The sequence below is a fragment of the Protopterus annectens genome, chromosome 1.part1 (assembly GCF_019279795.1).
Source record: "Protopterus annectens isolate FY-2018-M chromosome 1.part1, PAN1.0, whole genome shotgun sequence".
Classification (NCBI taxonomy): domain Eukaryota; kingdom Metazoa; phylum Chordata; order Ceratodontiformes; family Protopteridae; genus Protopterus; species Protopterus annectens.
Window position 1 is genome coordinate 1,480,969,423 of NC_056726.1, and position 27,963 is coordinate 1,480,997,385.

General features: G+C 42.0%; 1 protein-coding gene across 3 annotated transcripts in view; it reads right to left on the reverse strand.

Moving 5' to 3' along the window:
• Window positions 1-27,963, reverse strand: part of TMEM39B (transmembrane protein 39B) — a 509,422-nt gene that overhangs the window by 356,421 nt on the left and 125,038 nt on the right. For all 3 annotated transcript variants that reach the window (XM_044082633.1, XM_044082642.1, XM_044082651.1), the window contains one exon: window positions 10,286-10,369. In XM_044082633.1, coding sequence (XP_043938568.1) covers window positions 10,286-10,369 — 84 coding nt within the window. The remainder of the gene's footprint in view (window positions 1-10,285; window positions 10,370-27,963) is intronic.

Genomic DNA, 27,963 nt, shown 5'->3' on the forward strand with positions numbered 1-27,963 from the left:
TGCACAAGCTAGAAGTAGCCAAAGAAGAATCCTGGAGTCCGACATAATGGGATATGACAGCTAGTTGGACTTTAACTGTTGAGAAACTGGCACCTTGGTTGCACCTTGGTTGAAGATGCAAGCCAGAAAGTCTAAAACCGAAGATACAGACGCAGCAAAAGGATCCACCGAATTGTGGGACACCCAAAAGGAAAACCTCTCATTTGGTAGCATAAATCTTCTTGGTAGACGACTTGTGAGCGGAAAGCAATATGTGCTTCACAGAAGAAAAAAGCACAGGAACTCTAGCCATCACTGGAACTGCAGAACCCAAGCTGTGCTCTTCAGACTTTTTAGATCTGAATGAAATCGCCCTCCGGATTGGAAATCGGATCTGGACATTGATACAGAATCCAAGGACGACTGACACTGAGACACAAAGGAGAGGAAACCAAACTTAATGAGGCCAGAAGGGGGCAATGAGGATCACGCAGCACCTCAACTTCTGTGCCTTCTGAAGGAATTTTGACATAAGAGGGAGGGTAAGCGTACAACAGACCGGGGGACAAGCATGAACTACAGCATCTCTGGGAATCTCTCCTCTGAGGGAAATTAGGGTGAAAACTCGCTGCACTTGGCATTGGAAAGTCATGTGAAGAGATTGCAGCATGGCTGACCCCATTTCTAGAAGATCATGTTCGCCACGGACTGTTTCAGAGACCACCTGTGAGGAGACAAAATGGTCCTGCTGAGTTTGTTCGCTAGAATGCTGGAACTCCCCAGAATGTGCATTGCAATAAGAAAGTGGCCTGAGGAAATCGCTCACTCCCACAATCTTATGGCCTCTCGACAGAGGGGATATGATCTAGTTCCTCCCTGTTTGTTGATATATCAGACCACTGCCATGTTGTCTGTCTCAATCTTATTTATTTATTTTTTTACAGAGAAACGCGTAGGGTACGGAAAAGGTTAGAAACTTAGAAAAGTAGATGAACAGTACCAGAGGTACGTAGATTTTTTCAATTTCAGAAAAAATCACACCAAAGAAGGAGCTCAGCCAGGAAGGAGCTCAGCCAACTCGCTTGTAGCTGGAATGGCAGCAAACAAGATCTAAGGTAGTGAGGGAGAGAGGGGCACTATGGGTTGGGGAGGAGCTCAATTCTGGCACCGTAGCTTGGATATGGCCGGCCTGGCACTGATGTTGGTGCCTAACCCACAGAATGAAGATCAAATGAAGCAAAAACATAAAATAAAGCACAGCTTCAAGGCAAGGACAACTCCAGGGTGAAAAATTCTCAAATCATTTATTCTGGTACCTTGGCCTTTCACCTTCAAGGAATACAAGTGTATAAACACCCCCCCATTTTATAGTCATCCAAAGTGTGATTAACACCATATTAACACCATAGTTAAAACCAGTGTTACCTTAAAGGCAGAGAACATAGCGTTACATCGTGTAAATGTGACATTTTTACAAATATAATTAAATTAGAGTAGCTTAAATATTGAATTATACCACATAAAAAAGCATTTTAACATCCTTTCAAAATGCACCTTATTTTTAGAAAATATATATGACAAACCCCTGAATTCAACTACAAGATTAAATTACTTTATATGTTCATGCCCCTAGGTTGAAGTGTCCTGAAATGTATTATCAATTTGCTTTCTAACTTAGTTAATTTCTAAAATTGCCTCCATTATTCATAAGGGGACATGCCAGTACACTGAAGAATAAATCTTTACTATATCCCTCATGTACTGATATAAAATGTTCTGCTACTGAACTTAGAAAATGTCTTTCTAATACCCCCCAAGTGCTCCATGATTCTTACTCTGACTTTCCTTTTTGTTTGACCTATTCAAAAGTACAAGTGGCAGGGACAGTTAAAAGCAACACATCAACCATGGATAAAAGACCCGCAGAAAGTATGCCAAGAAATAGTCAGAGCGCAAAGTAATGGAACTGACTGAACTATTGGTCCTAACAGTACAGAATGTAAAGATTTGCTAAAAAATAGTAGTGACAGGAATAGAGTTGTGGTAAACCAGACAAGGCAGATGTTTCAACCTTAAAAGTAAGGACAGTTCTAAAAGGAAGTGTATGTACACAGCAGACAGAGTCAAAACCAGTAGGGGCCAGTGAATGCAATATCACAGTCGCTAGGGAATACTACATTTGCAGTACAAAAGCATATAAATGGCGTCCTATGGAATGGGAAAAAAAGTTATTGTCCATCTCCGCCTTTATTCTCACTTGTGGGTCTGATCCATCTTGGCCTTTTCCAAAAGCTTAAGGCCTTCAGCAAAGCTCATGGGCATTCTCCCTTAGCCATGATGCAGTTCCCTAAACCCTCAGATCTTGTTTGCCCATAAGAAAAAAAAAAACTTTAGTGTAATTAAGGTTATAGGTAACAATATTTTCAGTGTAAGAACAAGTGGTTTCTGAGGCTAGAGAGTCCAAAGGATATCCAATTACTATTATCTGATCTCCCAGAAGCGTAATCAAGGGGTAGGCGGGTGGGTTGTGAGAATAAAGGCGGAGATGGACGACACACACATGGAATGTTATGGTAAGTACATAACTTCTTTATTTTATGTTGTTAATCTCACCTTTATTCTCACGTGTAGGACCATCCCAAGCTACCTGACTCATGGGAGAATATTCCTCAGGACAATAGACTCAAAGGATGCTCTACTTATGGAGGCCAAATCTACTTTGTAATGAGTAATGAAGGTATGAGGACTTGCTCATGTAGCTGCAGCACAGATACTGCCAAAGAGAGCCTTGCTTGGAAAGCTGAAGGAGTAGCCATCGCCCTGGGGGGAATGAGCTCTGATAGGTGCAGGGAGAGTTTTGTTCTTAGAATTGTAAATAAAGGAAATGCATTTGGAAAACGATATGGATAAGGTAACCTTAGATCTTATAAGCCTTTGAGTATTGGAACAGGAAACAAAGAGCTGATCTGATTTTCTGAATTCTGTAGATCTATGTATGTAAAAATGTAACTGCCTATGAACATCTAATAGATGTAACAAATATTCCCCTTTTTTCTGAAAATTTGGGAAGAATATTGGAAACTCAATAGAATGACTGAGGTCACTTTCAGATACTACCTTGGGCAGAAAGGGGGGTTGGAACGTTAAGATACTCTGCCAATATGAAAAATCAAGTATGGTGGTATGACAGAGAAAGCCTGTAATTCTGAAACTCTTCTTGCTGAGGTGATGGCTACTGGAAACGGTCTTCCAAGAAAGATACTTTAAGTCACAGATAGCTTAAGGTTCAAAAGGGAGGATAGATAATATGTGACAACACAAACTTTAGCTCCCAAGATGGAGATGGGTCTTTGTACAAGGTCTTTGAAGTGTGGTTCCTTGTAACAAGGCTGTACAAAGCCTGACATAATTCCGTAGCCATTTTCTCCTATATGAAAGTTTGAAATGGCTGCCAATTGAACTCTAATACTAGCTGCAGCACCACCTTCACTGAAAAGTTTAGCCAAGAAGTTGAATATAAAATGTAGGAGCGCAGTGAATGGAACAATCTGATTAGAATTAGCCCATAAAACAAACTTTTTCTTTGCACAGTTTTCGTGTGGATGACTTATGTGAAGAAATTAGAATGTCTCTTACTGGATGGGAAAGTGAAGGAAGCCTGGCTATCAGGGGAAATGGAGCACCCAAGCTGTCAGTTTGAAGTTTAGACTGGGATGAACCATTCCTGACGGGTTAGTCAGAAGATCTGGAATGGGGTCCAGAATCCATGGTTTGTCCTGAACACAAGGCCAAAGGAAGGGGAACCAAATTTGTTGAGGCCAATAGGGGGCAATTAGGATTATTGTAGTCTTCAACAGACTTGCTTGCTGTAGTAGTTTGAGAATTAGAAGAGTTGGTGGATAAGCATAAAGGAGTACTGGAGGTCAACTGTGATCAAGTGCATCCTTTGATGACTCCCTCGGATGGGGAATGAGAACAAAGTAGTTGCTGCATTGGTGGGTAAAGCAAAAATGTTGCAGCAAGGCTGTCTCCATTTTCGGAAAAGTCTCTTCTGCAATATTTTGATTGAGGGACCACTCATTATGGCAATAGTCTAGTTCAGTGTCTGCTGTTTTGCTGGATTTCCTCCGGATGTGCATTGCTATCAGAAATCGATTGGAAGATGTAGCCCTATTGCTAAACCCTTAGGGTTTCCTGACAAAGGGGGTAAGACTTGGTTCCTCCTTGCTTGTTTATGTATCAGACTACATACATGTCTGACTGGACTGCTAATATTCCCAGAGGGAGTGCGTCTTGAAATGCTTGCAACGGTAAAAGCACAGCCCACATCTCCAGGACGTTTATGTGCAGATGGGTGTCATGTTGATGCCAGATGCCTTGAACTGTCTTCCCTAGATAATGCCCCCCCCCCAATATGGGAAGTGTCCGTGGTCACTGTGGCTTGGGGTTGGGAAGGAATAAAGTGAAAGCCCTGAGATACCAGAGGAGAGTGAATCCACCACTGAAGATCCCTTTTGCATGAATTTATCTTGATGTTATCATTGATGGTTCTAGAATTTACCACTGTGTCGAAAGTAACCATTGCAGTATTCTAATGTGAAGACAAGCTAAGGGAATAAGGACAACTGAGGTGGCCATTTTGCCTAGTACTTGAACTAATCTGGCAGCATCTCGTTTCTTTCTGATCAACATTTTTACACAATACCAAAGACCGTCTACTCTGTCTTGTGGAAGTTTTGCTATCATTCTTCTTGCGTCTATTTCTGCTCCTATGAAGACCAAGTTCTAACATGGCTCTAGAGCAGATTTTTCATAGTTTACTGTAATCTCGAGAGAGGAACTGAGCTGTAGTGTGGAGTTTTTGGCCTGTAGCAGAAGATGCCTGGTTAGGGTGGTTATGAGCTAGTCGTCCAGATATGGAAACACCCGGAATCCTTGACATCTCAGGTGAGCCGTAACTACTGCCATGAATTTCGTGGACACTCCAGGGGCTGTAGTGAGACCAAAGGGCAGAGCTCGAAACTAGAAGTGACCGGCTCCTAGCCAGAACTGCAAGTGTCTTCTGGACGACCTTTCCATCTGTATATGGTAGTATGCATCTTGAAGATCTACAGAGCACATCTAATTGCCCTTTTTTAGAAAAAGTAAGTACTGACAGCAGTATCACCATCTGGAACTTGCTCTTTGACTGATTTGTTTAGATTGCTGAGATCCAGAATGGGCCTCAAGTCCCGTGTTTTCTTTGAAACTAAAGATAATCTCGAGTAAGTTCTAAATCCTCTCTGGTCTGTGGGAACTTCTTGGATGACTCTTTCTTAGCAACTTTTGAATTTCTAAGGTTGCTTGTTACTTCTGACTGGGTGGAATGTCTGGAACCATTTTGTTTTTGGAAATGGGGAGGGGAAAAAGGAAGGATATAATACCTGGATATTATGTTCTGCACCCGTAGTTTGTCATTCTTAGCCAGGTATGAAGGTGCAGAGACAACTGTCCCCTGACTGCCTCCAGAGGAGGACAACTGGCACCCCTTCAGGAGATCTGAAAGGGCTTACCAAAGAAAGATTTTCTGGAGCCTTGATTCTGCGGGCCTCCCTTGCTGCGAGGGTGGCGTCTTCCATTACTGTTCCCCTCTCTCCCTCTAAGGGAACTTTCACCCTGTGTGTCTTCAAAAGACCTCTGATTTTTTGAACCACATCTTTCCACTACCTCTTTGACCTTTGGGAAAGGGTCTGGTGGGTGATAAAAATGTACCCAATGGCAGATAAAGTCTTGCCTGCCTGTTCAGACCTGGTGAATGTCTCTAACTTTGAGCCCAAAAAGAGAGGAGCCATCAAGAGAGACATTACTGAAAGAAGACTTGAAGGGCTTCTCCAAAGACACATCCAGGCCTGCCTCCTAAGTGAGATGCCTGAACCCACTGCCCTACTCTTTCCATCCGTTACATATGAGGTGAATCTCATGGAAGAGTTTAGAACAGAATTTAGGGTGGCGAGCTGATAGGTTACTTTGTCTGCAAATTATCAGCTACAGCTCCTTGGAGGGAGACTGACAACTCCTTTATCAGATCCCTCTGTAGTCTAGTAAAATGTGTTAAGTAATTCAGCAACCGTAAGGTGAAGGTTGCCGACAAAAAGATGTGGTTCCTGTATCTATCCATGGTCCTAGAATCTTTATTCGGGGATGGATAGTGTAACTAGTCTCAGACCGTTCTTTTTTAGTGGCCGCTGCCACAACCATGGCATCAGCTGCTACACCTTTGGAGGAAAGCCTTGTCCGAAGGGGCAGTAATTTATTACTTGAAGTAAAAAAACAAGTACCAAACCAACACAGCTAGGCAAAAACTATTTACCGAACATAAAAGAAAGTGCTAAAAGTAAGCGCTTTCTCAATAACACTATCGCTTCTTCAGACTGTTTTTTTACTTTAAGTTTACACAGTTTTCTTGCACCACACCTTTCACCTATTCCTGTGTATTTTTACTTTTTGTGGGCAGTAATTTATTCATTTGGCCACCTAGGAATAGGGTCTATGCTGTATGGGGTCTCCCAAACCTTCCAAAAGATTAACTCAATAAGCTCATCAGAAGGAGGGGTCATCCAAGAGGTAGAACGGCGAGACCCAAAGACCTTCAGGTTATACCAACTCATCAATTGAAGGGGTTGTGGACTGCCAGTTGCCACTCTTAACATTTCCAGGATGTCTCAGAAGGAGACATCTTCAGGAGGGGACTGAGGGACCCTTCTGCATCATCGAGGTCAGTATCAGATGTGTCTGACTGTTCTGGAGAGTCCACATGCTTCCTCTTGCAAGTCCATTTCCAAAGGACTTGCATAGTGGGGTGATCTGGGAAAGTTTCAGGAGGATGGGGGTCCCTTGCTGGACGTCCTGAGGAAAGGGTACTCAAGAAGGCATAGTCACCAGCCCAGAAGTGGAAGCAAGATCCAGGTGAGACTGTTTGAGACTGGGATGCAGTCAATACCCTCCTCATAACCTCAAAGGCACTCCGGCCCTGATCCGAAGTCGTCCCTGGAGCCTACAAAAAGGTAGTCAGAGCCAAGGGAATCTCTGGCACAGGAGCTCTAAAGGCAGAGGTAGGATCCAAACTCACATGTGCTGAAGCCCTAAGAGCCAAGGTCAGATCCGGCGAGATCTGAGCTTGCTCTTCAGGCCCAACTGGGGAATGTCAGCTCCTAGAGACCTCCCACTCAGATAGAGCAGAACTCAGGACAGACGTCAGATACGAAGAATCTTTGGACCAGAGATCAGAAATGGACACTAGCTGGACATTTGAAACTACGGGCTCCAATACCAGGGGTTGGATTGGAGGAGGAATAGGCACCGATGGAAAGGACTTTGCTGGATTCAATACCTTTGGGCCTGGATCCAATCATAACTTGACCAAAGCCAGTGTCTTCAGAAGCCTCTGTACTAACCTAGCCACATTATATCAAACAAGCTCCTAGTAGACTGGGTAGATAAAGCAGGGGATCTCAAATTTGTCAATATTGGCAATGGGAGCTGAGAAGATATAGGCTCCAATGATGGAGAATGACTCCAAAGTCTAAACTCAGTGGGTACCAAACAGGTTGGAGAAGAAGGTCCAGGCTGCTCTGAAGACCTCTCAGATCCAAAACCTACTGGCTGCTCTGAAGAAGCTGTAGGAGCTGTCAGATTAGGTACTTTCTGTCTCAGCTCAGAGGATGATCTTGAAGTCGAGGAAGGTCGCTTTTGGGTTTTCGCTGACTTGTCCGATAATTTACTATACTTAGAGGACTTCGTTGAAATAGCCTCAGAAAAATGAGTTTTTAGTAAACCTTTTAATATTAGTTTATTTTTACGCTCCATAAAAGCTCTTTGGTTGAAGCCATGAAAAATGGAGCATGATTCCTATAAATGTAAAGGCCCCAAGCAATACACACACACACAAAGTGTGTATATCACTTACAGGCATCTTTTCTTCCACATTCGTCACATTTTTTTAAAACCAAGGGTTTCCCCATCCTGTTTTGAGACATACTGTTGATTTCAAACACCAGCAATTCAAATCAAGCTTCAGAAAAAAAGAAACCAGCACCACACACACTAACACCCTATAACTAAAAACGGACGTTAATTAGACTGAGGAAATCTAGAAATTTTAAGATGAAAACAAAGTTTTTTTTTTAAATTCTAGAATTAGAGTGTTAAAGAATGTCCTCTAACTTTAACAGACATTGGAAAGGGAAAGAGAACAACACTCGCACAGCAAAAACAAGCGTCTTTAATAAAAGTCAGACCAAGAAGGGTAAGGGAATTACTAACTAAAAATAGAAGAGAAACAAAGTACAAAAGTCAAATAATTAAGTAGGAAATACAACGAATATATAAATAAACTTTCACTTAGCCCTGAGCTTCTTGAAGGTCCACATCTTTCGCGGAGTGGCAAACAAGATCTGGAGGTTTAGGGAACTGCATCATGGGTAAAAGGGAGAATGCCCTTGAGCTTTGCTGAAGGCATCAAGATATTGAAAAAGGCCGAGACGGATCTGATGGATCGGATCAGACCAACAAGTGAGAATAAAGATGAGATTGACAACATCACATGGAACCCATTATGTAGGGTATGCAATACCCTCAATAAAAGATTAACTAAAAAATTGCCTGAAGATAAAATAAGAAATGTCAGGAGAAAGAGAATTAAGAAACAGTACTGGTACATTAGATCAATCATAGGTCTACAGTCATGACAAATACAGCAGAAGCAAAAGGGTCTTTCTGCTCCGATCAATGAAAAGTGCTGTACTTACATTCCAGACAAGACAGAATCCATAAAGCAACATTTAAGTAAAATACAATTAGTACCGGAAACGGCTAGAAAGACACGGAACAGTTGACTGGAAGGATTGGTTAAATGAGTTATTTTCAGAATGGTGAAAAACCATCATCACAATTTTAATTGCTATAGTAGCTATTATTTTGTTGATCATAATAACATGCATGTGTATTAAACTTTCATTTAAAAAGACTGCCAATCAGGTATTCATTTCATTGCAACTAATGTAGGTGATAAAAAAAAGTAACATAACCAATGGAGACACTATTTTTCTGCAAGATTTAAATTTGATTGAATATTTTTTCGCTTTCAAAATAAAAAGAGGAAATTGATAGAATTATATAAGCATAATATTAGTTTCCCTCATATAGCAAACTTTTCTCCCTCACAGTAACAGAGGTTTGGTAATCATAACAGTGTGAACAGAAGGTGCTTGAGTGAACCAAAAAATATACTTCTGAATGTTTTTGTAACAAATGGCATTAACAAGAGAGGCTTGTTGAGACATCCTAAACAGTTGAACGTACACATATTCAAGTGAAAAGGGAAATGGCTAACAGCAGAGAAAAACTGTAAACTATTCCAATCAATGAAAGAACATTTCGGCATGCTGAGAACTGCTTTTCTCTGGATTGAGATAAGGATGCAGACAAAGAAGGCTTCAATACAGGAAAAGAATGTTTTCATCAAGGATAAAGTTTTAAAACTATAAAAGTGGCTGTAAAGACTTTTTCGGTGGACATTTTTATAATCTGAGTCAGCTGAGGAAGTGCAGTGTATCTGACAGTAATCTAGCTGTGTTGCTTGTTTCAATAAATCTGTCAGCAATTACGAACATTGGGCTGTACAGTGTGTGCCTGTTGCGGTTAATTTCAATTTAACAAGCACATACACAAAATCAAGATGCAAAATGCCAACAGCACATATAAACTTGTGCAACATAATAAGCAGTACTTTTTTCCTACAATAAAGCTTTTCTGCCATATACAGTCTCTGTACTCATCTGTGGAAAAAGAGGATCTGTGGAAGGACTGCCTCTGCCATCACTTTAGACATTTTTTAAACAAAAAGTCTACAACTTTCAGCTGTGTTCTGAAATTTGCTTTGTTAAATTTTACAATACAAAAAAACACAAAACATTTTGGTGCCATTATTAATGCAAAAAGAGCATGAAAAATACTGATTTGCAGGAATGATTATCTAGCATTAAAACTCGAAAGCTGGAGGAGGCTGCCTATCATTCCCAACACAAATGCAACGTCTACAATAAATGCAGGCAGGGCGATGATCAAATTTACTAGTGCTGCAGGCAAACTGCATCAGACAGAAAAATTATTTACAGCACTTTACTACAAAGCTGGTGTGACACAGGAAAGCAACATCCTCAGACTTTGGCGGGCCAAAATCTTTAGGGAAAACAGTGCAGTGTTGAAGATGTACATGCTGATACTGTTAAAACTGCTTTAATATACAAAAAAATAAACATATTCTTACCTCTTTTACGACTGCAGTGATAAGTCTGCGAGCCAAGACAAGGATAGCAAACGTCAGCAGATTGTAATCTATCAGATGAAAGTTCTACAATAACCAGATACGTAATTAGTATATTTTAAGACACTTGAACAAGTTTCTTTACAATAGAATATAATTCTGGACCTTTTCTCAAGCATACATCAAGATAACGGTTATATAATGTACGTGTGTACACACTGCATTTTGGTTACCTGCAAGGTTTTTTTTTTTTGGCAACTCACAGAATGTAGAAAGAAATGCAAGATACAGCTTCCTTCACCGAGTGATGACATTTGGATTACATAACAATGATGGCTATAGTTGTAGTTTCTTACAAATGCAAACTGAAAAGCATTCCAGTAAAAGATGAAAGCATTTTCAGAAATGTAGTACATCCTGATGGAAGTCATACCTCGGTAGTATCATGTCAACATGGCAAATATAAGACATTAAAAGTAGAACGGATCTCTGCCAAAACAGGAGAGTCTACAAGTCAAACAACAACCATCTCCTTTGCTAGTCAAGTGTCCCTAGAACACAGAGGTCTTTTTTTCAAATGGTTCTTTCAATGGAATACCAACCAGCAGTTATACTGTGCAAACAAGTGACGGAGGAAAGTACAGTTTTGTACACTTAACATAAATGTAGATGTTAGAGTGTATTCACTGTTGCAGTCTACATTTGGGTTATCTGCTTGCAGGTAGCCCTCAGTCGGCCTGATTATCAAAGTCTTGGGTCCTGCATCGGTTGCGGTCTCATCTTCCATGACGTCAGGTAGTCAGGGGTATAAAGCATGCAGCCGACACCGTTACATCAGTTTTTCTTGCCTCAGATGTCAGGTGCCCCCTTAATGGGAAGCAATTATATACAAGGTTACACCTCCAACAAAAAGCAAATACACCAGAAAGTTTTAAGCATAGCAAGCAAGAACAGAGGTATAAGCCAACAGAAGTCAGGGGGCTGGAGGGAGGGTAACCAGGACTGCAACAGTGAATACACTCTAACATCTACATTTATGGTAAGTGTACACAACTGTACTATGTTATTCGTGTTTCACTGTTGCAGTCATTACATTTGGGTAGATTCCCAAAGCTAAGGAAGGGATGAGGCAAGTTAGCATTAGCACCAGCAATAAGGCCCTACAAGACTGCAAAGGCAAAACCTGCTCTGGATTTAGAAAAAATTGGCAAGTGATAATGCTTGGTGAAGGTATGTACAGAACTCCAGGTAGCAGCTTCTAGGATGTCCCTGGTAGGGACACCTCTGAGAAAGGCTGTAGAGGTAGATGCAGCCCTGGTTGAATGTGGTCTGATCCCCTGTGGGGTAGGTTTTTCCACGATGCTTATAGCGGAAATGAATGCAATGGCCTATCCACTTAGAAATGGTTTGCTTTGAAATGGCCTTCCCCTCTGCCCCTGCAGCAAATGCAACCAGCAGCTGTTCAGACTTCCTGAGAGGCTTAGTCCTGTCCAAGTAAAATCTAAGTTGTCTGTGCATGTCCAAGGAGTGCAGTATTCATTCCCCTTTGTTCTGTGGATTAGAAAAGAAGGTTGGCAAATGAATGTACTGATTAAGGGCCACAATGGATACCACCTTTGGCATAAAGGAGGGATTGGTCCTGAGGGGCACCCTGTCCGCATGAAAGATGATGAAAGGCTCCATTGCCATGAGGGCCTGCAACTCAGGCACCCTTCTAGCTGAAGCGATGGCTAGGAGGAAGGCTGTTTTCCAAGAAAGGAATTTCAACTCTGCATTTGCAGCTGGCTCAAAGGGAGGTAGAGTGAACTTTTCCAATATAAAGTTAAGGTCCCGGGCAAGAGTAGGGGCTCTCCTGGGTGGTCTTAAGTTTTTGGCCCCTCTGAGGAATTGCTTCAATGAGAGAACAGGGGTGGCTCTGTATTACAATGAGCCGAGATGGCGGAAGCATGAATTTTGATGGAAGAAAAGGAAAGGCCTTTGTGAAGGATCTCAGTTAAGTACTGAAGAATGAGTGGTAAAATTGGGCACAGTAGTGTCCATCCCCTGTGTTTGGTTCCAGGAACAGAATCTCTTCCATTTTTCAGCATAGGATTTTCTAGTACTAGGCCCCCTTGCCTCCAGAATGACATCCATCACTTGCTTAATGAGGGATGGTTCATAGGTTCATAGGTTTATACTAGGCTATCTGCCCTAAGGCATTTATAAGCCTAGCCCAAATTATTGTGGCTTACGCCACCCCTTATATGAAAAAATACTATGCCCATTAGTTTGTTGTGCCTCTGTCCAAAGGGAGGTAGAGTGAACTTTTCCAATATAAAGTTAAGGTCCCGGGCAAGAGTAGGGGCTCTCCTGGGTGGTCTTAAAGGAGAGATCATGTAATTAGCCAGGCTGCAAGGTTCAGGGTTTGAAGCTGTGGGTGCAGACAATGACCCTCCTGCTGGGACAGCAGGGCAGGGGTCTGAGGCAGGTGCCATGGTTCCAGAAGTGACACACTGCGCAAGAGGGGGTACCAGTGTTGGTGTGGCCAGTCTGGTGCAATAAGCATTGTCTTTGGTTTGTCCTGTTTGATCTTTAGTAGCACTTTGAAGAGGAGAGGCAGAGGGGGAAAGGCATAAACTGATAGGGTTTTTCCAGCTGAAGGATAAGGCATCCACTTTCCAAGCTTGTCTGTGGGGAGTCTTTGTGCAGAATTTGTCCAATTGGCAGTTCTAAGGGGAGGCAAACAGGTCCATCTCTGGGCTCCCCCATTTGATTCACAAAGTTAAATATCTTTGGTTCCAGTTTCCACTCGTGTGGGTCCATGAGATTTCTGCTTAGGTCGTCTGCCAGTGTATTTAGCTTGCCTGGCAGGAATTGAGCTTGTAGGTGCACTTGGCAGCTCAAGGCTGTGTTCCACAGGGCAATGGCTAGTCTGCAGAGGGGGTATAAATGGGCTCCCCCCTGCTTATGTACCACACAACAGTGGTGTTGTCAGCCTTTACCAATAATTGTCCTGGAAGAATGTGGTCCTTGAAAGCTGTCAGAGCATTTTGATTGATATGCAGGCGCATTTGACTCTGGTTCCATTTGCCCTGAATGCACTGCCCTGCCAGGTGAGCCTCCCATGCATAGTCTGATGTGTCTGTTAGGGTTTGGGCTACAAGGGGTAGAGTGAATAGCAGTCCCTTGTTTTGGTGGCAGGCCTCTGCTCACCAAAGGAACTCTGTCTGTAGACAAGGTATGACGGGAATCATTGATTCTAGGTCCTGAGAATGTTGGCACTATAGGCTTTTTAGATACCATTGCAGTTTCCTCATATGCAGTCTTACATATGGAATTAGTAGAAAGCAAGAGGCCATGAACCCCAGGGCTTGCAGTATTTTCCTTGAAGATAGCTGCGTCTTTGTGGCCAGTAGTTTGCAGTAGGCTGTCAAATGAACTTCCGCTGGCGTGAGGTATGCCATCTGGGAAGTTGTATTCAAGCTTGCTCCCAGGAATACAACTTGTTGGCAGGGTACTAGATGTGATTTCTTTTCGTTTATGGTGTACCCCAGAGAAATTAGTAATTTCTTTACAAATGCCAGATGATTTAATAGTATGTCCTGGCTTTCTGCCTGAATTAGACAATCGTCCAGGTATGGGTAATATTTGAATATTTATTTGCCTGCAAAATGCAATGACTGGAGCTAGGCACTTGGTGAATACCCTGGGTGCAGTAGATAAGCCAAAGGGCAGTGCAGAGAACTGATAGTGCATGTAGCCTGCTCTGAAGCATAGGTATCTTCTGCAAGATGCCCTTATTGGGATGTGCAGGTAGGCTTCCTTTAAATCCAGTGTTGCCAACCAGGCATTTTTGCCTAGCATAGGAAGCAGCTGAGAGTTAGCATTTTGAATTTTGGGATTACCAAAAAAGTGTTTAGGACAGACAGGTCCAGGATAGGATGCCAGGAATGGTCTTTTCTGGGTACCAGGAAAGGTCTTGGGTAGAAGCCTTGCCCCCATTCTTCTTCTAGCAAAGGTCGAATAGCCCTGATGCTTAGAAGAGAGAGAACTTGCTTTTGAGCCTCTGCCCACTGATTTGGGGGTAGGTCTGGCCAACCGTTTGGGGTTGGTAAGGAGAGGAAGTGGAATCTGTATCCTTGGGAAATTATATTTAAAACCCATTTGTCTTGGGTAATGAATTCTCAGTTTTTTGCATGCAGGGCGATCTTTCCCCCTATAGGAACAGTCACAGTTGGGCAGGGCTTGGAAAGTTTAAAGTTAAATAATTGTGACAGTTGACAGGGGGTGTCTTACTTCCAGCTTTGGAAGTGGGAGCCCCCCACTGCTTAGGCCTGCAAGTACCTTGGGACTGAAGCCTGTGTGTTCTGCTGGTTCTGGGTTTGGACTGAGAAGGCCTGGAAGAGGCAGGAAAGGACCAATTCTTAGAAGGCCAATGCCTACTAAATCTGGGGGGTTGTACATGTAGGACATCTTTAACAGTTTGCATAGATTTAGCTTTTTCCTCAATCTTTTTAAGTACTACTTCTGCTTTGTTGCCAAACAGGCAGTCTTGGTTTAAGGCAGCATCCAGTAATTTAGCTTTAACATGATCTGGCAAAGATTACTCCTTAAGCCAAGCATGCCTTCTAAGTACAGACCCAGTGACAGCAGCCCTGCAAGATGCCTCTAATGAATCAAAACCACATTGCAAAGTATGTTTTCCAATTTGTTCAGCAGAATGCATTAAATCCTGTAATTCTTTACTTTCAGCACAATCAGGAATCAACATAATTTTCTGTTTAAGCAACCCAATAATATGCTGCTGACACTAACATATGAAACTGGCAGTTTAAGGCCCTAATGGCCAAAGTTGCAGAAGTGTATACCTTCTTACCCCATCTGTCCAGGGCCCTGGAATCTCTATCAGAGGGGGTAGAGTTTTTGGCAGTATAATGCCTTTGGAACCCTGTGAAATGGTCTCAGGATCTGCAGTAGGATTCTTAAAGAGGAACTTGTGAGAGTCAGGAACTCGAATATCAGTCAGGTTTCCTGAGAGCAGGGGTAGTCAGGGGCCAGGCTAGATTCTGAAAAGACATCATCTACAATGTCCAGTACAGGAGGGATAAGCTAGAGGCCTGTGTTGAGGTAGGAGTAAGAATTCCCTAAGCCTCTTTTTGAAGTCAGAGTAATCCTGGCTTTCCCAGCGGAAATGTTCCCCAAGAATATGCAACATTTCACCAAAAGAGAAATCCTCTGGAGGGGAAGCAGAGGGAATCGAGTCCTCTGCATCAGAATCCTCATAGGTAGATAAGGGCAACTCCTGATCATCAGAGAAAACAGAAATTTCAGAATCCTGATCAGAAGAATCAGAAGGAAACTCAGTTCTAGGTCTCTTAGAGGGAAGAAGGGTGGCTTCCCCTGATTAGAGTAATAAGGTCTTCAGCCATTCTTATCATTTGCTTTTTTAGGCATAGGGGCCTGACCATGCGGTCTGGGCTTCAGTTTTCTAGGCATGAATCGAGTTTTAGGCCTTGAAGAAGAAGATGGCGCTGGTTTAATATGCAAGTCAGTAGGCCTGAATACACCCTAAGAAGCCAGTGCCTGCACAGCGGCTCCAGACCCATCCAAGGTAGAGACATCCGCAGGTTCCACAGTCGAAGAATCATCTTGTGGCATACCGGATTCCGAATGGGTCTCAGTAGAGGCCTGCGAATCTGAAGTACCGGGTATCAGGGGCTGCGAAAGTGTCTTGAGTACCAGCGAACTGGTGACTGGCTTAGAAGCGTCGGCAGCTTTGGACCTGTGCGGTCTGTCTCTGTCTTTATCTTTGCGGTTTTTTTTCAGAAGGTCGGTAGTCGGGTGGCTTACCAAAGCCATTTCTGGATAACTGAACAGAGTACCAAAATATTTAGATATGAAAATGAACAGACAACGAATAGTTTGAGGTTTGAATAAGGCACAAAACCGACAGCGAGGTAATGTCGTGGTCTGGGCCTAAGCAAGGAATACAGTATGAATGAAAATCTTTATGAGGTATTTGCCTTCCACAAGCAATACAATTATTAACTTTTACGGACATCGGTTTAGAGAAAGAAAAAGATTCCCCAACGGGGTACTTAGCTTAGTTGAAGACTTCGAATCTGAAACTCGAAAACGAAAATTTCAGGAAACGGCCGACCGGCACTTGCTAACTGCTTCTGCTTCGGGCACCGCACAGCAAGAAAGACTGATGTAACGGCGTCGGCTGCATGCTTTATACCCCTGACTACCTGACGTCATGGAAGATCAGACAGCAACCGACGCAGGACCCAAGACTTTGATAATTAGGCCGACTGAGGGCTACCTGCAAGCAGATAACCCAAATGTAATGACTGCAACAATGAAACACTAAGAACATCCACCATATGCCTGCTTAATCCACACTGTCAATTTCATGCTGGGGAGAGCTACAACATGCAGCAATAAATACATGTCTACCTGGGAGGTGGTTTCATTCCATTTAACAAAATGATTTGTTTTAAGAAATTATCAATGAAGACAGGTTTGCAAGGCTAAAATTTAAGGAATTACTTGACACTGCTGCAATCTGAATTCATGTATCCAGACCCAGAATGACAGGTTGAAGAAGGGCAGGAAAAGTCTGTAGCATTTTTTTGGACACACTCATGACTTCATGGAAGCTTTTCAAAAGACAGCTTTATAAGACACTTGGGCAAGGAGTTACTTAGCAATTCTGGCAAACCAGATATGTATGACCAGATCTGACAGGACATGAGCAAACGTGGGCAGGGAGGGTCTGGAGCATTCTTTGGATATGTTCCTGTAAAGAAAGTAGTAGTAAATGTGGGCTTTGTGCCTCAATGCTTCAGAGCTAATGACTGTGGGTGTGAGGGTCTGTGTGTACAAGTCCAGTAGGACCACCCTTACAAAGCATTAATCTAGGTTACCCGGGCAACTGTCTGGAAGCAGGGAAAGTTAGTCCAAAGTTTAAGGAGAGAGAATTTTATTACCAAGGAAGTGCACAGAAATAAGTTATCTACTGGATGTAAAGCAAAACAACCAAGAAGAAAGTACAGTTGGTAAATCCTACTTTCCTGTGACAGTAGATTTTCTAATTCCTCACTGCCTCAATGGCATTTTGTTTTATCTGCCAACATAACAGTACTGGCTAACTTTCAGAAGTGTAGAGTCCCCTCCCTCTCTCTCACTTCCTGTGACTGCTGATTGGCTGAGCATATCCTGAGAGGGAAGCCTTCAGCTGTCACAGGGAGTGATTGTAGAGGCTTTTCCCTTTCCAAAAAGGAGAGGAAAATACCTGAAGCTAGACTTATCTAGCAAGAGTACATTCGCAGCCAATCACAATACCATACAACACACAAATCCAACAAACAACCGAATCAAACAGGTTGACACTCTACCTCATAGGTGCATAGGTTAGTACTAGGTTAACTGCCCTTGTGGGCCATTTTAAGCCTAGCCAATTACCCATGTGAGAATCATACGCTGCACCTTATATCTATAAAGTAAAGACCTTAACCATTAAGCCAACCTCCCACCCTTAAAGCACGGAGAATGCGGGCATCGATCCCACTACCTCTCATATGCTAAGTGAGCGCTCTACCTTTTGAGCCAATTCCCCTCAACTGCATAGTCTAGGGGATAGCGTGCGAGTGCTGCCACCAAGATAGTGAGGAATTCAATAAAACACAAATCCAACAAACAACCAAATCAAACAGGTTGAAACCCTACCTCAACTGCACAATATGGGGGATGGCATGTGGGTTCTGCTGCCAAGATAGTAAGGAATTCAAACATCTATTGTTGCATGCAAGGAGAACTTCAGCAATTGTACTATGTTCATCATTCCCATTGCTTTAGTGGCATTTTGGCTAGAGTATTAAAGCTTATCCCACCTTGAATGTGGGAGGAAAAGGATCCAGGAGCCCTGTTGAATAGTCCTACTAAAGCCAGCTCTGCACCTTGAAAAGAATTCAGTTTGCAATGCTTTGTGATGGTATGGACAGAAGAACAGGTTGCTGTCTCTAGAATTCATGCAGTGTGCACTTCTTTTCCAAAATGCCATCCAAGAGGATAAGGCCCTAATCAAGAGAGTCTTAACCTTGCCTTGAAGAGATTTACCATGGTGGGATTAACAGAAAACAGCAAAAGAAGACAACCATCATGCAACAGTTTGCTTAGAGACAGGCTGACCTTCCTTAGCCCCCAGACAGAAGACAAATACTTGTTCAGCATTCTTAAAAGGCTTGGTTCTGTCAAGGCAGTAGCTGAGCTGCCCGTAAGGATCCAAGGTATGTAGGCTCTTTTCTCCCTTCTATTTTAGATCAGGATAGAGCACTGGGAGACTGAGGACTTGATTCAAGGTAAATTCAGAAACAACTTCAAGCATGAATGATGGATTAGTGCGTAACACAATCCTGTACCTGTGAAAAAATCAGATACGGCTGGCCCAACTAACAGTCTGCTGAAGGCAGCAAAAAAGAAAAGGGAGTCCTGGATTCAGAGACAAGTGATCTCTCCATCACTGCAGTTCCTGTTTCACAAATCCCAGTACTAGTACTTGGACATCCAAGAAATGAAGGTGCTGGGTCCAACATTTCAAGTACCACTGAATTTTTCTCATGTGTAGTCTGGCTAGTGGTATCGCAAGGATCACTGACGTTATGAGGCCTAAAATTCTAAGTAACTCCCATTGCTAAGGCAACATCTGGAAGATAGAAATCCAAGAGAATTCCCTGAGAAGTCAGAAGTTTGACTTCTGGCAGGAAGGCCATCCGTACTGTCTCTATCCAAAAGCTCCAGGAAAACAACTCATTGACAGGGTGTGAGGAAGGACTTTTGAAGGTTCAATTTGTAGCCCAGAAAGGAAAGAAAGGATGAAACCTTCTTATAAGGATTCCATGCACCAAGATGCAGAATCCACACAAATCAGCAAGTCATCTAAATAAGTAAAAATGTAGATGTTTAGGGTTTTGCAATAGGCAACCACTGACTCTAGACACTTACCAAAAACTGATAAGGTAGGCCAGCAAATCTCAAAAATTTCCTGAAACTGGGAAAAATAGGAATGCGATACATGTCCTTGAGAACCAGTCACCATGAGTTAATGGTCATGAAGAAACGATAGGAGTGACTACAAGGCAAGTATTTTGAATTTAATAATTTTTGCAATGGTGCTTACAAAGAACAAATCTAGTACAGGTCTCCAGGAGTACTCCTTTTTTAGTACCAAAATGATTCTGGAATAAAATCCTTTGTCTATCACAGGCACTGCTTCTACCATGTGATGGAGCACTGGAGGAAACACCTTTGCCTGGTGAGTGCAGATGAAATTGTATCCAGTGCCATATGTATCCTTTAAGGATTATTCTCCGAACCCATTTGTCATTCTATTTGCAACCATGCAGCAGCGTTGAGAGAGTGAGCCCCTGGGGAAGGAGGAAAATAAGGAAGGGGGGGTGCTCTTTGACTCAGCATAGCCATTCCATTGCAAGGAGGTTGATCTTTTTTTTGGATGCATTAATTTGCATATATCATCCCACTGCCTGAGAATCTGTGCAACAGACGGCCCAAACACCAATTTGGAACTTAAAGGTGCATTCAAAATTTTTTAAACCATTAGAGAAGTTCTGATTATGTAACCAAGCAGAGTCTTTTTAAACACTTTTATTAAATTATCACTTAAGATACAGGCAAACGTACTTTAACAGAAAAGAAAACAAATCATATTAACACTTCTATCGCATATCTTTTTTTCATTGAAACTATCACCAATCCAACATTACATAAATTGCTGAACCCCTGCATTCTTTTAAACCACACTCCTTCACCTCTTCCTGAAAATTAGTCTGCATGTACTGTTCCAACAATTTTCATTTATTTCTATGTAAAATTGCTTCTTCAGTTTTCCAAAGATCCCTCTTCCAGTTCTATTTATCTCTTTTATAATATTCAATATTTCAAATACAGCCAGTTTAAACGCGGACTTCCATTTTCTAGTAATTGCTTTTTAGCAGCCAAAATAATTAACTTAAGGCCTTCCTATGTCTAGGCAATTTAATCCTGTGTCCCACCTCAGAAGAATCATTTCCTTCATTACAGCCACTTCCTGACTCAATATTTCTGACAAGAGTACTCTGTAGGAATTAAATCTGCCAATTCTTTAAACTCCCAAAACATGTTACATCTTTATTTCCAATAACAACTCCAACATTTATCTACCAGAGGAAAAATATTAGAAGTCTGCTTTGGGTATAAAAAATACCTAAGCAGACACTTCCAAGTAAAGATCCTCAACTTTCTGGACTTTGTGCATTTGGGAGACATATGTATGTTTTCCCATTGTTCTCTTGTAAAATGCTTTTCCAGTATCTCTTCCAATTTTTTCTAACCTCCTCTGATTGGCTCTTACAATTATGTAGCATTTTATATGTGCTACTAATTATCCTTTTTTTTCCTTTAACAGCAGCTTTTTAGATTTATCTAAAAACCCTAACAGAGCAGGTCTTTCAACGGATTCCTTCAGCCCTTTCTCTTAGGCTACACTCTGACATCAATCTCTGGTATGGAAGGCAGTCTCTATAGATTCATCTAAAAACCCTAACAGAGCAGGTCTTTCAACGGATTCCTTCAGCCCTTTCTCTTAGGCTACACTCTGACATCAATCTCTGGTATGGAAGGCAGTCTCTAGCTTGCAGTCCAAACATCCTCTTGGCCTCATCTCACTCTAATTTTTCCATCTCTATCTGGCAAAAATCTCCTTTTTTGTGTTGGCTTAGATCTTAGAATACTTTCTGCGACTTTATGAATATAATATTCTGTATGGTGGTTGTTATTCTCCTTAAGGATCTGCATCCAAAATCCCAACTCTCTATTTCTTGAATTTGTCCTCTGATTTATCATTATCCTTTTCCATTTTGAATTACAGCTTTGTGTGTGCGTCTGTGCGTGTGCGCGCGCATATGTGTGTGTCTGTGCGTGTGAGTGTGTGTGTGTGTGTGTGTGTGTGTGTGTGTGTGTGTGTGTGTGTGTGTGTGTGTGTGTGTGTCTGTGCGGTTTTTTAATACGAGTCTTAACTGGGCAGCTTTAAAGTATCCCTTCAAACAGGTGGTTCCTCTCCTTTTAAAATAATGTTAAGTGTTCATTGTTGAGCCTCATCTATATTCAAATTTGGCATAATTAAGTCTTCCATAAATATTTCCATTTGTGCACTTTCTTGATTTCCACATTTCTCTGCTATAGGGAAATTTTCATAAAATGTCTGAAAATAGCTCTAATACCGCTACAAGATCTCTGGTTATTTTCCTTGTTGTAGGCTCCCTGTTTGGTGACAGCCCTTTGTACTTTCTGTTGCCTAAATCTTTGTGCTAAAACTTTTTCTGGTTTGAAGTTATCAAAAGGTAGTTGCTTAACAGCAATCTTTCTAAACTTGCTCATATTACCCAGACACTCCCTTATTTTCTCATTAGCAGTCTGCATTTGTGCCAGTTTTTTTTCTGAGAGATTCCCCTTATTGTGCAATACTTCAGCCTTTGTCAGCCACTTCTATTAATTCCTATTACTTCTTAACCCTATCTCTTTCTCTCATTTATGCTCCATTTTTAAACTCCATCTTCCCTAATCTCTCTCTAGCAGGTAGGTGGGAATGCACCAGTGTTTCATTTTTACTTTGTTATCCTGCATTTTTACCTTCGATTTTATCGGTGCACGATATGAAATTATTACTTGATATATGTTGAAGCTTTCAATTAAATGCACATGTTCCAGTGAAATATACTTTGTCTAGTGTAGCTCAGTTACTGTACCTTGGGGAATATGTTAATTCTGTTAGCGCTACTACTATCGAAGTCACATCCTCCATTCCAAATATTTTCATAAATTTCTTCAGAAATGTACCCTCTTGATAGATTTTCCCTTCTAGGTCGTCCTAATACATCCTTACTATTGCAAATCAAGTTCCAGTCTCCACCTATAAGTAAAATTCCCTGCTGTGCAGCACTGCTATTTGCACTCCACATTTCTTAACATAATTCCTTTTTGGCTCCATCTGTAATGTCATTTACATTCCAAGATATAGATAGCATAGCCATAATTATAAATAGCTAATGAATCCCACACTGACACAAATGTTCTCCAGGAAGGGCTGATACAAACAACTACTGTCAAAGCCATGGACTAAAACTAAATGCCAAGAAATGCATAACAGTATCCTTCAGGAAGTCATCCACCCCTGGTAACTATCATACTGACAACACACCCCTAAAAGTTAACCCAGTAGTCCGGTACTTGGGGACATGCAAACAGTAGTCTACCCTTTAACCATCATGTGTCTACAGTGGTGAGAGAATCACTCTATGTTGCACAACTGATAAAGGTATGGTATCCAAGTCCAAGGAAATCATTGTTCCACTGTGTTTGGCATTCATCAGACGTAGAGTGCAATGCCCCCTCTGGTATGCATCTAACCAGGCATAACCAACAACTGGATCATCCACAGAGGCTCTGCATTAAAAAAAAAAAAAAAAAAAAAAAAGGGCTTAAATAACGTCCTATGCAGATGGCCTTCATGGCCCTATCCCTGCATTCTGTCTCCTACAGGCTGTTGAGGGGAGATCTATGACAGGCATCTATTGTCAGACCCACTCCGATAAACCTTCTGTATATCCGTAAAACAAATGGGACCAGAATTACCTGTCCTAAAGACTTAAACCTTGCCTGCTGGAGAGACAGGTATGTATCCCAGAGACTACCCCATCTCTGGATCAGGCTCCCTATCCACGTGAAGAAGAGTTACTCCCTAACCCAATTCAAGTGTAACTTGACAACTGGATGATGAACAAGAAATTCATCCCTGGTTGGGGACCCTTGACTCTAATGGACACAGGCAGTCTGCAAATGGTTCATCTCGCAAGCCCCTGCTTACACTTATCCAGGGTACCAGAAGAGATTTGGGATGCACGGCTAGGCTTAAAAGGCCCTTGCGGTCGTTAGGTTCATAAGTGTTTACTAGGCTATGAAGCTATAAATAAGGTGTGTTACATTTTTCAAGAACTTTTGTTTGAATGAAAACCCTCACCTCAAACAAAAATTGAACTTCCCCATCCCATATTAACTTAGAACAAACACACAAAATTATGTACATCTTCAAAAAATGAAGTTTAACCCTTCATATGGTCACAACTGCCCCAAATCAACAGCTGTGCCCAAAGGTATAACCTAACCTAAAATTCAAGTTTCCCATGTTACAGCACATTTCCACTTGCACAGACTGCTGTTTGTTCTTTTCTCATCTCTATTCCCTTCCCAGATGTGGAAAAAAACCCAGCCTGTATGGTTTCAGAAAACATTAATGTTCAACTCCAAGAGTGCACTTGCTACTTTAAATAAAGCTGAACTGTACACTGTTCTATTAAATACATTAAAGTATTAAGCCTGCTAGAGAAACTATTCTTTCTTACTCGCTTCACATAACTAGAAACTTTTTCACGGAACTACTTGCCAGTGTACCTTTAAATTTTGCATTTTTCTTAGCAAGGGATGCTCAGACCTTTTGCAATTAATTGCTTGCACCTGTAGACAAGCTCATCTCCATTTAAAATAGTCAGCAATGAATCTCTGTAAACTTCATTCAGAACATAATGTACAACTGTCTTCAGCTGTAGATTTCTTGACTCCCACTGAACATTTGCTAATGGAAGGAAAAAAAAAACAATATCCTTGCAGATTTAAGAAACTTAGCATTTTTCATGGCTTGCATTTTGTCGCCGTTTTCAAGCTCACTTGCTTACAAAAAAATACCTGCTTACAGTTGAAGCCCTCAGCATTTATCTACACGGTTCACCCTTGTAAAGGAGGAAAATATTTTAAATTCTACATATAATATACCATAACATTATATAATTAGTGCAGTTTTACACTCATTCCCAACCCCAGCAACCCAAGATCACAACACATTAACCTTAAATTTGCTTTTGTCCAGCCTTTTCTCTGGTTATACTGTAAAAACTATATCTTATAATTAAGACCAAGTCCAGTTTATAATAATAATAATAATAATAATACAAGTATGGAGAGAAGCCCAAGTAGCTCTAGATTGGAAGACAGCTTAAATGTCTACAGACCTTGAAGTGTGTATTTGACAGGTTTAGGTAAGGTTAATTTATTTTTATCATAAATGAATGAAATACAGTCTTTCAGCCACTTAGAGAGGGTAATTTTGCTGACTGCCTTGCCCAACTTTGCATTACAAAAAGAAAAAGTTGACTTGATTGTCTATGCAAGACAAATGCAAATGTCTATGGACGTCTAGTAAACATACAGCACATTCTCCTTTATTAGAATAATTAGGAAAGAAGATTGGTAAATTAATAGTCTATGTTAACATTAACCTCAGATACTACCTTGGGCAGGAAGGGGTGTTTTGTTCGGAAAGATAACCTATCCTTATAGAAAACTAGGAAAGGAGGTTCAGATGATAAAACCTGGATTTCTGAAATTCTTGTGGCTGAATTAATGGCTATCAAAAGGAGGATCTTCCAAGACAAAAATTTCAGTTTGCATTCTGTAGATGGTTCAAAGGGGGGAATGTATTACTGCCTGTGGTACTAAGTTCAGGTCCCAAGGAGGAGTCGGATCTTTATATGGGGGTTTTAACAAAAAAGTGTGCCTATTTAAGAACAATTTACAAAGCCTGTAACAGGCTAAAGAATGTTCTTCTAAACATTTGTGATTTGAAGGTGGATGGAGAAGCCCCAGCATTGAAAAGAAACACTAAGAAATCTAAAACATTCTCAAATGAAGCAGAAAAACGATCAATTTTCTTTCCAAACTGTAAATCGCTTCCACTTACTTAAATATAGTTTTCTAGTAGAAGGTTTATGAGCTGACAAAAGGATGTGACGTACTGAAGAGGACATATTAAGATGCCTGACAATTAATGGAATTGGAAGCATCATGCAGTCAGCCTGAGGTTTGAAATGTTTGTGTGAACAAGACTAACTGGATGGGACAGGAGATCTGGCACTAGGTCCAGAATCCAAGGTTGATGAATCAAGCAAGGTCAAAGAAAGGGGAAGCAAACCTGTCAAGGTCAAAAGGGAGCAACGAGGATTACTGTACTCTTCAACCAGAGTGCTTTCTGTAAAAATTTGCAAATTAGAGGTACCGAGGAAAGGGCATACAGTAGATCAGGGGGGCCAATTGTGGAGGACAGCGTCTCTGGGTGACTTTCCCAGAGGTGGAATCAGGGCAAAGTAAATGCTGCATTTCTTGTTTAGGGGAGGTGCAAACAGGTCGCAGATAGGTTGACCCCAATGACAGAATATCATTGTTGCCACTTCCAAATGGATTCGTGAGACCATTTATGAGGTTGAAGGATGAATCTGCTCAGCTTTGTCTGCAATCACACCGGAACACCCCAGAATGTGCATTGCTATTAGAAAGCAATTGGGTGAGGTCGCTCACTGCCACAGTCTGAGGGATTCCCGACAAAGCGAGTAAAGACTTGGCTCCTCCTTGCTTATTGATGTAAAACCACTGACATTGTCTGTTTGAATTGCAATAGTCCCCTGAGGAAGAGCTGTCTGAAAGGCCTGCAATGCAAGAACCACCACACTTATCTCCAGGACACAAATGTGCAAGTTGGTCTCTAATGGGAACCAAGAGAGCCTTGACTGTCTTGCCTAGACAATGCCCCCCCGCACCTCATTTGAGAGGTGTCCATGGTCACTATGGCCGTGGGCTATGGAAAAAACAAAGGGACAACTATGAAGAATTTTCCCAGAATGTATCCACCAAAGAAGGTCCATTCTGCAACGGTTTATGATCAACATTTGGTCCGACAGTGGGGTGGTGAAGGAGAGACCACTGGAGAGCTAGTAGCCATTGCAGAATTCTCATACGTAATCTGGCTAATAGCACTAGAGTTATGGAACTGCCATGGACCCTACAGCTTGCAAGACTAATCAAGCTGGAACCTTCTTTCTGTGAATTAACTTTCGAACCTGACCCACAATTCTCTGATGTCATTCTGGAGGAAGAGAAGCTTTCATTGTTTGAGTATTCAGTACTGCCCTTATGAATTCTAAATTTTGTGTTGAGGTTAAATGAGACTTTTCTAGGATTGAAGGTAATCCCCAGATGGGCACAGGTGCTGACAGTGTAGTCTCTGGCAACTATTAATTTATGCTTGGTCGAAGCAGTTCTAAGCCAGTTGTCCCAAGTATGGAAACACTCTGAATCCTTGCAGTCTCAAGTGAGCTGTTACTACTGCCATGCATTTGGTGAACACTCTGGGGGCTGTGGCGAGACCAAATGACAGTACTCTGAACTGGTAATAACCATCTCCCAGCCAAGTGGAGGAACCTTCTGGAGCATTTGTCCATTTTTATATGGAAATACACATCCTGGAGGTCTATTAAGCACATCCAGTCTTTCTTCAGAAAGGGAGAAAAGACTATACAGTTACCATCTGGAACTTTGTTGAACAGACATGCTCAGCACACAGAGATCCAAAACTGGTCTCTATTTCCATCTTTTTTGGCAATAAAAAGAATTGTGAGTAGGTTCTGGATCCTTCTTGGTCTGGTGGGACTTGGAGGACTCATTTGTCCAGCAGTTTCTGATTTCTTGCACTGTTGAATCCCTCTGATTGGGTGGGACATTGGGGATTTTCTTGTGAATGGGGGGAGGTTGAGAAAAGGGAATGATGTAACCTCTATATACGATCCGCTGCACTCGGGAATCTTTTAAAGTTTAACCAGGCATTTAGGTACAAGGATAAGTGTCTCCTGACTGCCTCCAGAGGAAGACAATCAGGCTTCCCTTCAGGAACGCTGAAAGGGCTTGCCTAGGAAAGAATCCCTGAAGCCCTGGTTTTACGGACCTCCTCCACCACAAGGGCAGTGTCTCCGATTCTGGTTCCCCCCTCTGCCCCTGGGGGAACTCCCTCCACGTGTGTTTTGGAAAGGCCTTTGGGGTGGGATTTCTTGAACTCCATTTTTCCACTGCTCCTCTGGTTCCTAGAGAAGGACCTTTGGGGGGGGGGGGGTGGAGAAATGTATGCCCACAGCAGAAAGGCTTTTCCCATCCTTCTCATACCTGGCTAAATTCTTTTTTAAAGCCAAATGAGGATGTTCTGTCAAAAGGAGCATTGACGAAAGACTTGAATGGTTCTGTAAAGTCACACAGGCGCATCTCCTTATGGCTATGACTGTACCCCGCTGCTCCAGACGTCCCTTCGGCTGTATGAGCGATGAGCCTCATGGACGAATTGGACACAGACTCCAGGGTGGTTAACTGGGAAGCCACTTTCTGTTGGACCCCCTCAGCTACAGCTCCTGCCAGGGTGATTCACAACTCTTTAATCAGATCCTGTTAAGTCTGGTGAAATGTGCCAAAAGTTCAAGGACCTTATAGCAAAGGTCAATGAAGCGTAGACCCACTTCCCAAATCTATCCAAGGCCCGAGACTCCCTACTGGGCAGATGGACAGAGGAACTCTCCTCAGCAAGTTCCTTTTTAGTGGCTGCCACTACGACCATAGCATCAAGAGCCAATTCCTTAGCCCAAAACTCTTTATCCTCGGCAGCGGAAAGCATCTCATCTGGTCTTTTGGAAGTGGGCTCAATGGTCTCTGGAGTCATTCCACTCCCACAGAGAAATCAACTGAACGAGTTAATCAGCAGTCAGAGTCAACTAAGATAG